This window comes from Lactuca sativa, chromosome 1 (genome assembly GCF_002870075.4).
Source record: "Lactuca sativa cultivar Salinas chromosome 1, Lsat_Salinas_v11, whole genome shotgun sequence".
Classification (NCBI taxonomy): domain Eukaryota; kingdom Viridiplantae; phylum Streptophyta; class Magnoliopsida; order Asterales; family Asteraceae; genus Lactuca; species Lactuca sativa.
Genome location: NC_056623.2, coordinates 2,686,050 through 2,698,802, shown reverse-complemented (window position 1 = coordinate 2,698,802; position 12,753 = coordinate 2,686,050). Strand labels below are relative to the sequence as shown.

The 12,753-nt window shown below is 31.5% G+C and overlaps 1 protein-coding gene across 1 annotated transcript; it reads left to right on the top strand.

The window, feature by feature from the left end:
• Nucleotides 1-7,293: 7,293 nt before the first annotated feature.
• On the top strand, nt 7,294-11,233 carry LOC111894718 (uncharacterized). The gene is made up of 4 exons (XM_052769838.1): nt 7,294-7,690; nt 8,006-8,135; nt 8,398-9,272; nt 9,744-11,233. The coding sequence occupies exons 1-4, from the start codon at nt 7,294-7,296 to the stop codon at nt 11,231-11,233; spliced, it is 2,892 nt and encodes a 963-aa protein (XP_052625798.1).
• Nucleotides 11,234-12,753: the final 1,520 nt, after the last annotated feature.

Sequence of the window (12,753 nt, the reverse complement as noted above, 5' to 3'; positions counted from 1 at the left end):
TTGATGCTTAAATCCACACTCTATACTCCTTGTTCTATACAAAAATCTCTTCTTAACTCATATGAAATCATGATCTTGCATCTTAGAACCACCTCAAATTCGAGATCTTCATCAAGCTGTTGCTAGGGCCGAAAATCACCTCACTTTCTTCCTTTTCTTCTTCAAATCAAAACCACAACTCAAGGTGAGCTTCATACCCCCCTATTTTTCGGTTTTTATAAGTTTTGTGGGGGGAGAATACAAGCAAATGTGTAGATCTATGAGTATATGTATGCTTTGTGTGATTTCTATGCTTATATATATGTTCTTATGTGATTGTGGTGTTGGTTCTAGTCAAAAAGAGCTTAAAAACCGAGATCTACAATGTGTTGAATGAAATAAGTATAACTTATGTCATTTCACACAAATCAATTCTAGAAAAATAACCAAGTTGGTTAATATGAACACCTATGGGCTTAAAACCCATTTTTGGGCTCAAAATGCTTAAAATATAAAACTAAAGGGCCCAAAACGACAAAATACAAATTCTGAAGGTTGAGATGAGTCAAAACAGTTTCAAAAATGTATTTTCTGAAAATTTACTCTTTTGAAGGATTAAAATGAGAATTTTTAAACATAATGGGCCAAAAATGAACTTTTCGGCCCAATAAAGCCCAAATTGCGAGATTTTTAATTTAGAGGGGCTGAAACTGCACTTTTCTGTAAAACATGGGACTACTATTGTACCAAGTCCATTTCAAGGGTTAAAAATACTTTTCAAACTTAAAAGGGACCAAAGATGCAAAAATTTTCCATTTTGGGTCAAAATTGTAAAAATCGCAAAAATAGAGGTTTCAACCGAGAAAACTTCATTTTGAAGGACTAAAACTGTTTTTCAAGTAAATTTGAGCTGAAAAATACCTTTTCAACAAGTTTTGATACTAAAGAGTCAAGAAAAATGGTTTAAGGACTAGAATGGAAATTCTTTTATATAAAGGGTTAAAAGTGTAAATTTATCCAAGAAGGGGCTTCAAAAAGAAAAATTCTAATGTTTAAACTATAAATCCTTTATGACAAAGTACTAGTACCACGACTACCGACGAAATATAATACACCTTCAACACCAAAATCGTTATCAAACGAATTGATTCGGTCTCGAATCAATAACGAATCAAAAATCAATACACGACGATACTTCAATACACACGCGGAAATTACGGGAAGTCAATACACACGTGGGAATTCACCAGACGTCCATACACCATCTTTGGGCCCGAAAGTTTCAAATCGTGCTTGTTGGGCCTAGCTAGCCCAATGACATGATCTTTAGGCCCGAAGGAAACGCGCTTACATGATATTGGGTCTTATACGACCTAATACCGTGTAAAAGGACTTTCAATAGCTGTTGTGATGTTGGGCCCCAAGGGTCCTTTGGCACTGCTAGTAAAGTCGAGAAGTCAAATGCGAGTCGGGCCAAGGGCCTTTCGCATTCACGATAGCCTTGAACGACTAATGGAATTAACGGGGGATTCGCACCCTCTTTTCTTCTTAGGTTGTGGGGCTATGGGAAGTCAGGGTGGTTGGATTAGGTGAGTAGTACAGACGACGCCTAAGGGATCGTTTGTATAGTTGTAAGCTAGTCATTTTCATCAATGCGTGATTATAACAACTCACCACCCATACTTAATCCAATGTCACCTGGAATCATCGAATACACACGTCGCAACGGTATAACAATATATAAAACGCGTAATTTAAAGTATTAGGAAAACATCGGGTTTTCCTAGGGATTTCAATACTTCCACCTACGTGATGCATACCAAGTCAAACAATTTTTCACACTTATAGAAATAAACAAGCATACCTACGGATCTTCACACTTTTTCTTAATTGCAATAATCTTTTCAGAAAATATCGGATTTTCTGGTGGTTTTTCAAAATAATACAAAACATTATGTTTCAAACATTACTTATGAACTCACCAACATTTCATATGTTGACGTTTTCAAATACTTGTATTCTAAGGTAACATGTAAATCGAAGGGAAAAATGTACTCAGTGATGTCTTGTTGTTTGTTTAACTAGTATCGAACAATCTACTTTTTGGGAATGTAATGTTTTGGAACAATGTACTAAATGTAAACACTACCAGTTGTAATATTTCAATGCATGGTGATGAATGATGTTATGTTTCATGTATATTCACTGTGATGGTATTCAATTGAGTCACAACAGCCCTCGGACGTTTCCGCCGTTTGGTTCAGGGGTGTGACAGTTGAAGGACAAAATAGCTAAGGTTTGATAAAATATCTCCGTTATATAAATGATTGACATATATGATTTTTCTTCTTTAACTTTTCCAACTATTTTATAATGTAAATTAGGATCAAGGGCGACAACAGATACCTGATGAGTTCAAAATTCATCTAAATAAGAACTTTGTCTTCAAAGTTCAGATTTCCATGTTCAATCTGCAGAACAACTATCGTGCTTACACTATGCATAAGTTAACCGATGATGAAAGGGTTCTTGCTGAGGTGACAAAACGGTCACCAAATCATCAACATCATAATATAAATGATAATGGTACTCCTATTAACAAGCCAAATAAGGTTGGTAACTGTCTCATATATTTCCAAAGACAAACCCTGTGCCCTCTCTTCAATATATTTTTCTTTCATTTTTCATGACTTTGTGAAAATATGGTATGTTTTGTCTTATATTTTTCTTGATCGATATTAATTATTTTCTGTTTTCTGCAAGAAAATACTAATTCTGTGCATGATGACAATCTTGATGTTGTTGACCTTGAAGCTGTAACACCATCATCGAGTACGGGGAAGCGCCCTATTGAGATTGATGCCAACACTGACTCTTTGGAGTGGTCTTCTTCAAAAACTCGTGCTGTACGGGATACCTTGAAGATCCCAAAGTTGGAAAAGTTGGACTAATATGAAGCCGCCCATCAAAATTTTACATATCATCTTCGATATGTTTATAGACATTTTCTTTTTAATCTTTTGTGTGTCGCATTTTTAATTCTCTGTTTATTGATCTTTTGGTTGTTTTTAAAATTTTATTGAGTTTTTATTTGGTGTGTACACGATGATACAATTGGAGGTTATGACAATTTCAAGTTATTGAACTCTTTTGATTTAATGCATATTTTCTTTCTTTTTTCTTTCGTTCATCATTTGATTTTATAAATTTATTATATATATATATATATATATATATATATATATATATATATATATATATATATATATATATATATATATATACACACACACACACGAAAATTAATAATTTTTTTATATATGCTAATTCACCTACTTTTATTTGTCTAAATGGAATTTAGATTATATTTGCATAAATATACATCGTTTACATATGGTAACAGAATAAAATTATAGTGTAAGTATTCAAAATGTATTTTTCTATATTTTATTTATTCCTACCATAATTATATACATGCTTTACTTTTTACCTAATTTAAATCTTTCTAATATTCAATTACCTAATTTTTATATATATATATATATATATATATATATATATATATATATATATATATATATATATATATATATATATATATATATATATATATGGGAAAAAGGAATATACATTACAGCCCCACCTAAGCTTAGGTACTAAACCTCTTGAAAATACATTGTTTTACTATATAAAGATTATGGTTAATGGATTCACGATTAATACTTCAAGATGTAAATTCAAGATCGACACAATAGGGTTTAGGGTTTAGAGTTTAGGGTTTAGGGTTTAGGGTTTAGGTTTATGTTTAGGGTTTAGGGTTAAGGTTTAGGGTTTAGGGTTTAGGGTTAGGGTTTAGGGTTTAGGGTTTAGTGCTTAAATTTAGGGTTTAGGGTTTAGCTTTAGTATTTAGGGTTTAAATTTAGGGTTTAGGTTTAGGTTTGGGTTTAGTAATGTTCACTTGGATGAAGTAATAAACAATAATTGAGGAAAGAAAACGGAGATGATAAAACGATAATGAAAAAAAGAAATGTTATGGAGAATGATATATTTACCAAGTGAAACCAAACCGGGTATATTTAGCTTGTTAAAACGACATATTTGAGAGGTTTAGTACCTAAGCTTAGGTGAGGCTGTAATGTATATTCCCTATCCCATATATATATATATATATATATATATATATATATATATATATATATATATTGATATATGTATATTTTTATTATATATGATATTTCACCTACTTTTATTTGTTAAAGTCAAATTTAAATTTTATTTACATAAATATGCATTGTTTTCATATGGTAACAGAATAAAATCATGGAATATGTAATCAAAATCAATTTTTCTATACTGCATTTATTCCCTCCATAATTATATGAAGACTTTATTTTTTACCTAAGTTAAACCCAACTAATATTTCATTACTTTATTTAATTATATGCAAAATTTATTTTTTACCAAATTTAAACCCTTCAAATATCTACTTCCCTTATTTAAAGTGTTAGAAATCATCATCATCACTATATATATATATATATATATATATATATATATATATATATATATATATATATATATATATATATACAGAGATATGACTAAGAACGTAAAATTATCAAACATATTGAAATGATTGACATTTCAAATGCTTCGGGAAAGAAAAAACCTACAAGGTTTGATACTAATGTTTCACCCAACAACAGCACTGCCTGACATCACAAATGGTATGATTTATATTTAAGCATTCTGTTGATATTTGAAGTGCTTAAATGTTTATAATGTTCAATTTATATAACTCATTTCTCTTTATATTTCATTTGATTTTTTGATATACATACCATTATTCCTTAGTGAATGCATCATCTTCATCCAATGCTCTAAAAACATCATCACATTCAACATTACAAACAATATCCCACAAAGGTACATTTTCTTATATGTTATGCATCTTTTATATTACACTTTCGTTTTTATATTTGCTTATCTATTGTACTATTAATATTTTTTAAATATTTCTCCTCCGTTTATGATACGAATCTTCATTTCAGAAAATAATTTTTTCATACCACCTAATTGTCGAGTTGCTCGAAACCTTTCCGAATTACCTAAGGCTACCCCGTCTCATAACATCATACAACCGAATGTTCAATCCACATTTATTTCCCCAAGATCGCCACTTTCACACCTAACAAATTAAGGTAAAGTATTCTGAATTTCTTTTATATTATATTTACATCCACTTCTTAAATCATATAACGTCAATTTTAACTTCCCAATATATAAACTTTTAACATTTAATTTTTAATACATATATGTCTATAATATCTAATTTGTATAACGATCTTTTTTAATACATATAGGTCTATAATATCTAATTTGGGTAACTATATTTTTCCTTTAATATCTTATTTAATTTAATGTTTATATATACTTTTCCTCTTTAGTTCAATCACCCTCTTCATCGAATGCTTTGAAAACACCATCATCTCAGACAATACAAAGAAATTCTCACAAAGGTACATTTTGTTATATGTTATGTCTCTTTTGTATTGCTTATTTTGTTTTTTTATTTGCTTATGTGTATTAAATTCATATATTTTATTTATATATTTCGCTCTATTATCATACAAATTTTCATTTTTCAGAAAATAGTTTCTTCATATCCCCTAATTGTCGAGTTGCTCAAAAGTTTACCGAATTACCTCCAGACTTTTCCAACAACCAAGATACAATTCAGCATAACACAACTCATTCAACAACAACGAAACGGAAACGATTTAATACACAAGATATTCCATTTTTTGAGTTGAATGAAGATTTCGTTGAACCTTCAGGTACCCATATTGTTCAACTTGATCGTTTATCTATTAATAATGATCAACTTCATCATTCAGTTGTGTTATTATATATTTTATTCATACATACAGTTACACATTTTTCAGTTGGTACCACCGTTAACTATAAAGAAAAGAAAAAAAGAGGCAGACCAATTTCTACAAAAAAGAAGACACAAATATGTATTCCTTATGCTTAGAATGATGTAACCGGTAACAATCATAGTAAATATATTGGAATAAGCAAAGGTATTATATCCACACCACAAATTATTTGTCATGACAAATAAAATGTCATTACCCTATTACATTTAAAGCATACCACAAATATAATTTCGTAAATTTGTTTATTTATTTATAGATTATTTGGATTCTGGAGATGCTGTATATGTTTGCTCAGTATGTAAAGCTAAGGTGTGGCAGGGAGAAGCAATTCGAGGAAATAAGGATTTAAAGAAAACATGTTATTCCATTTGTTGTTACAATGGAAAAGTTGAACTACCCAGTCTGATTCACCCACCTCAGTTGTTGCTTGATTTATATAGCGGTCTTTCGGAAAAAAGTCAAAACTTTATACAGAATATACGTCGATACAATATGATGTTCGCATTCACATCTATGGTTGGAATGATTGATCACATCGTTAGCTTAGGAGGTGCTCCTTATGTTTATCGAATGCATGGCCAAAATTATCATATTGCAGGCAGCTTACTTCCCGAAGAGGGTGAATCACCCAGATTTTGCCAGTTGTACATATATGATACATATCATGAGGTTCAAAACAGTTTCAAATCATGCGAGTGTGTGAATACCCTATATTATATAACTCCATTAGTTATATATATATATATATATATATATATATATATATTACTACAAAAAATTTATATCCATTATTTTTTTATTATGTTATTGTAGGTCTAATAAGAAGAAAAAGACCACATCTAATGAGTCCATGGCAAATCCGTTTTCTCTTGAGTTCTGGACTATTCACGAGTTGATGGGCTTATTGGATTTTATTAATCCACTGGTTAAACAATTTAGAATGGCACGTGATTGCTTTGGTTCAAATCCAACATAGCGTATTAGGTTGAAATTGATTGGGTCAAGAGAAAATGATGGTAGGCAGTACAATCTTCCTACCACAAATGAGGTAGCTGCCCTCATTATAGGTGACATTGATGGGTATGATTCAAGGGATATCGTATTGGAAACGCAAAGTCGACACCTTCAACGTATTAATGAGTTGCATCCTCAGTATCTTGCACTTCAATATCCTTTATTATTCCCTTATGCCGAAGATGGATTTCGAGTCGATATACTACATCGTGGTGTTGAAGATCTAGAATCTGATGGACGAATAAGGTTGACCATGCGAGAGTTTTTTGCTTATCGTATACAATAGAGAACCGATGAAATATCATTGATATTACGTTCAAGAAAACTATTCCAACAGTTTTTGATTGCTTCGTATACAATGGTTGAAAATGAACGACTTAGTTATATTAGGTTTAACCAGCCAACATTAAGCGTGGCACCTTATCTCAACTTGGCCCAGGCAGCTGAAGATGGCATTGAAGATGCTTCTTTGATGGGAAACCGTATTATTATACCATCTTCTTTTACTGGCGGCAACCGTTACATGCAACAAAACTACTTAGATACGATGACTCTGGTTAAGTGGTTTGGTTATCCGGATCTTTTTTTAACCCTTACATGTAATCCTAAATGGCCAGAAGTCATTAGATTTGTTGAAGCCGAGAATCTTAAACCGGAAGACAGGCTAGATATTCTGACACAAATTTTCAAAATTAAACTTGATTCATTAATCAGTCAATTGAAGGATGAAAAAACTTTGGGTGAAGTCGCTGGAGGTATCAATCTTATATATTTTTTACTCATTAACATTATAACTTTTTGATAATTTTATCTTTTAACCCTGGTTGCTTTCTTTGCTCACACAGTTGTATATACGATTGAGTTTCAAAAGAGGGGCTTGCCACATTGTCATGTATGTATGTTTTTGGAAAAAAATTCTAAAATTCCAAATCCTGAAGACATAGACCGTGTTATATGTACTGAATTGCCAGACAAGGATAGTGAACCCGATTTGTATCAGATTGTTTGTGATAACATGATACACGGACCTTGTGGCAACGATCAACCATTTATGCCGTGTATGTAAAAAGGCAAATGTTCAAAACGATTTCCAAGGGAATATACCGATCATACGTATATTGATGAAGATGGTTATCCTATTTACCGGAGATGTAATGATGGAAATAATGTCCTTAAAAAAGGTGTTTCTTTAGACAACAGGTATACACAAATCCTTTTGATTGATTTACTAAATTTTAATTCCTTAAATTTGTTTTCTTTTTATGAAATATATTATTATATGTTTAAATACATAAATATCAATAAACAACTTAAATTAAAATGGTACTAATATTTTATTTTTAAACGGATAATGTAATCTATAAAAACATATTACTCATTATATATGTTTTCTTATGTTCTTCCTATGTTAACTTCAAATTATCATTTAATGTTGTTTATGACATTTTTCTTGATTTTTCAGAAATGTTGCTCCATATAATAAGATCCTTATGAAACAATATCAAGCTCACATGAATCTAGAGTGGTGTAACCAAGTTGGATCGATAAAGTATCTTTTTAAGTATATTAACAAAGGACCGGATAGGATAACAGCATCTATTGTTGATCCAACAAAAAAGAAAAAACAACAGATCGAAAATAACGACCATGACGAAATTGGTGAGTTCTATAACTGTCGTTATATTTCCGCATGTGAGGCATGTTGGAGGCTTTTTGGGTATGATATTCATTATCGAACACCGCCTGTCGAAAGGTTGTCATTTCACCTAGAACACAAACTACCTGTTGTTTTTAAACCAAACCAACATCTTAATCATGTTGTTTCTAAACCGACTGTCGCTGCTTCTCAATTTTTAGCTTGGATGGAATGTAACAAGCATGATGAAGATGCACGGAATTTGTCATACGTTGAATTCCCAACTAAATATGTTTGGAATAAATCAGATAAGATATGGACAAAAAGAAAAACCAAGTCCAAGGCACTCGGTCGATTGAACCACGTTTCTCCCAAGGCTGGTGACATTTATTACCTACGGATTTTGCTGAACAAAATCAAGGGTCCTACATGCTATGAAGATATCAAGACAATTAACGGAATTGTACATGACTCTTACAAAGATGCTTGTTATGCTCTTGGTCTATTAGATGATGATAGAGAGTACATTTCGTCAATAAACGAAACACATCATTGGGCCACAGCTTCTTTCTGCCGGTCTCTCTTTGTTATGTTGATTACATCAGATAGTTTGTCAAGTCCTGCTCATGTTTTTGAAGAGACATATCAATGTCTTTCTGATGATGTCATTCACATTCGTGAACAAGAAATCGGCGTCAGAGGTAAATACACTAATTTATAGTTTTTTTATTCAAACTAATTAATTTCTTCTTGAAAAGAAAATCAATTAATTTCAACTTTAAATAAAACGGATAAAAACTAATTAACAATAGGTAATATTTAAATGGTCACAAATTGCATTTGTATTAATTGCCCTAAAATTTCGTTTTCCCTTACATTTTAATTTGATTCCAAAACAACCCAATTATTGTTCATATACAAATGGTCCTTGGACGGAACTATATTGCTTAAAAATGACCTTTTTGAAAAAATTTGACATAAAACATAATCAACAATTATTTTTGCCATTTTCACAAAAAATTGTTCGTTTTCCATCATTTATACATTATGCATGTAAAACTGACAAAAAAGCAACTCGCGGTTACATCATTTATAGTCGTTATAAAGGTCTTAACATAAGCCATTTACATAGCTATAACTATATTTAATTTCGTTGTCTATTGCATTTGCAGGCCTGAAGTTAAAAGAGGATGCAATTTTCAACCTTACGTTGTCATACATCGAGAAATCATTATTGAGCTGCGGATTGAGTTTGAAGCAAATACCAAATATGCCGTTTCCTGATCATAGATACATTCAAGAGTCATGCAATATGTTAATTCAATATGAGCTTAACTATGATCCTGATATTATTGAAGTTGAGCATCAAGATTTGTATTCCAAATTAAATGTCAAGCAAAAAAATGTTTATCACACCATTATGAATGCGGTTAACAACAACCAAGGTGGTGTCTTTTTCCTTTATGGTTATGGAGGAACCGGAAAAACATTTGTTTGGAAGACCTTGTCTGCTGCTATTAGATCCAAAGGTGAAATTGTTATCAACGTTGCTTCAAGTGGAATTGCAGCACTATTGCTCCCTGGTGGTAGGACAGCGCATTCAAGATTTATTATCCCAATTAACTTGACTGAGAATTCATTTTGTTCTATTGCGCCAGACAGTGATCTTGCTGCACTACTGAACAAAGCGAGACTTATCATTTGGGATGAAGCTCCGATGATGCACCGTCATTGTTTTGAAGCATTTGATAGGACGCTTAGAGACATTATCCGTTCATCTGACAGGAATAAAGCGTTTGGCGGCAAGACCATTGTATTTAGAGGTGACTTTAGACAAATTCTTCCAGTAATACAAAGAGGTAATCGTTCGGATATTGTGCAGGCATCGTTACATTCATCAAGATTATGGAGTGAATGTACAGTTTTACGTTTAACGGTAAACATGAGGCTTCAGGTTGGTTGTCCAACTAATGGTTTGGATGAGACAAAAGCATTTGCAGAATGGATTCTTAAAATTGGTGAAGGTAATATTGGTGGTCCTAATGATGGTGAAGCTGAAGTTGAATTTCCAGAAGATGTTATCATTCGCTCTACAGGTGACCATATTCATTCAATTGTATCGACCATTTATCCTTCTTTTGAAAACCATCTTGATGTCCCATCATATTTTCAACATAAGGCTATTTTGGTTCCTACAAATGAAGAAGTTGATGCTATCAATGACTACATGTTAGCATTGATGAAAGACGAAAGGAAAACTTATCTGAGTTCGGATTCTTTATGTGAGACAAAGTCAACAGATTGTTTTGAGGAATCAGTTTACTCTCCTGATGTACTGAATGCTTTTAAGGCATCTGGAATTCCCAACCATAAACTCACATTAAAAACAGGTGTTCCGGTCATGTTACTTCGTAATATTGATCAAACCAAAGGTCTATGCAATGGTACAAGGTTACAAATAGTTAGGCTTGGAAAACATGTCATTGAGGCACGCATTATAGCCGGTAGATTCTTCAATGAGACTACTTATATACCTCGCCTGAAGTTAACTCAGTCTGATAAAAGAATCCCCTTCTGTTTTCAGCGGAGACAATTTCCCGTAGCTGTTTGTTTTGCCATGACCATTAACAAGAGTCAAGGGCAGTCATTATCAACTGTTTGATTGTATTTACATAGACCTGTCTTTACTCATGGTCAGTTATATGTAGCTGTATCTCGCGTGACAAGTAAAAAATGCTTGAAAGTACTCATATGTGATGAGGAAGGTCATCAAACCAATAAAAAAAATGTTGTGTACAAGGAGGTCCTTTAACGATTATAGATAATCATACATTTCTTTTTATTTATTTAGACATATCAATATAATCAATAAAACGACGTGTCTTTATGTTACTTTATCATATTTAATTTTATTATGTTCGTTTTTTATGATACCATCTTAAATAATCGGGGTCCTTCATTATGTTTTCTTTATATGTTTTACACCCTTAAATCAAATGTCTTAATTTAATAAACATATGAAACAGTCCAAAGTCTAAAACCTGCAAAAGACAGCTTTTTGTTTATTGAATAAACAATTATTTTCCTTTGTTTCTTATAAGTAAATAAATTCATATTATTGGTAACGTACATTTAAAATTCAAAAAGTAAGATAATTTGGCAGAAAGAATATTGTGCTAATAATATGATTAACTAAGTAGTTTTGGACCAAGGAATATATATATATATATATATATATATATATATATATATATATATATATATATATATATATATATATATATATTTTTGAGGAGGGGTCTTACTACATTTCCAATTAAAATTCTTTTTCTTATTTTTTTTCTTTTTCTTCTACCATTGATAATCCATTCAACAAACCCATTAAATCTACAAAAAAAAACCTCCACTTCAAATGAAAATCAAATCAAAGAGATACCAACTCCCAGAAAAAAAAACTTTCCTTAATTTTACATTGTTGACATAAATACCCTTCAATCAAATTTTCACTATACCATTTCCTGAAGAAATCGATGCAATTACAGATGCAATGGCGGGACCAAGCCATATCCATGTCATTCAAACTCCAAGTATACGAAAATAAAAAAATGTCTGAAAGTCAACCAAAACAGATTTTGACCAAACTGCCCCTTTGTCCCTAAAAAAATGATTCGACTGTGATTAATCTCCAAACATTCGAATTTCACTTTAGAGCATTATTATAGCAGTACCCATTATCAACCAAAGATAGAAGCAACCAATTGATCTTTTTGCCAATCCCTTCGCTAATACCAGTAGCATAACTCAAATTCCCATAGTCAAAAGAACACCATGTAGCAACTAAGAATCCAACAAATTGAAGACAATTTCAGTAGCATTGCATGTTATCTAATTGATTTCCTGAACTCTTAGATTTTTAATAAAAAATTAACTTTTCAGATAAAGCAAAGGAAAAATGGAGGCATTAATCGAAACAGTTAGCATGCTTACATATAACAAAAAAAAACTAAACAGTTCTTATACAAATGCTTTTCATTTTTTGGTTCATTATGGAAACATAACATTATTACAAAAAAAAAAAAGAATACATATATGTAACTAAAATTTCATCATCTCTAAGGCTGCAATTATCATTCCCTAAAGTATCTGATGGACTTTCCCATAGATGTTCTTTTCCATACTGCC

What these genes read in the sequence shown, in the direction of transcription:
- LOC111894718 (XM_052769838.1), top strand. Translation starts at nt 7,294, where the DNA reads ATGGTTGAAAATGAACGACTTAGTTATATTAGGTTTAACCAGCCAACA. An exon ending in GGTGTTTCTTTAGACAACAG is followed by an intron (nt 8,136 to 8,397) that starts GTATACACAAAT and finishes TTGATTTTTCAG; the next exon opens with AAATGTTGCTCCATATAATA. An exon ending in ACAAGAAATCGGCGTCAGAG is followed by an intron (nt 9,273 to 9,743) that starts GTAAATACACTA and finishes TTGCATTTGCAG; the next exon opens with GCCTGAAGTTAAAAGAGGAT.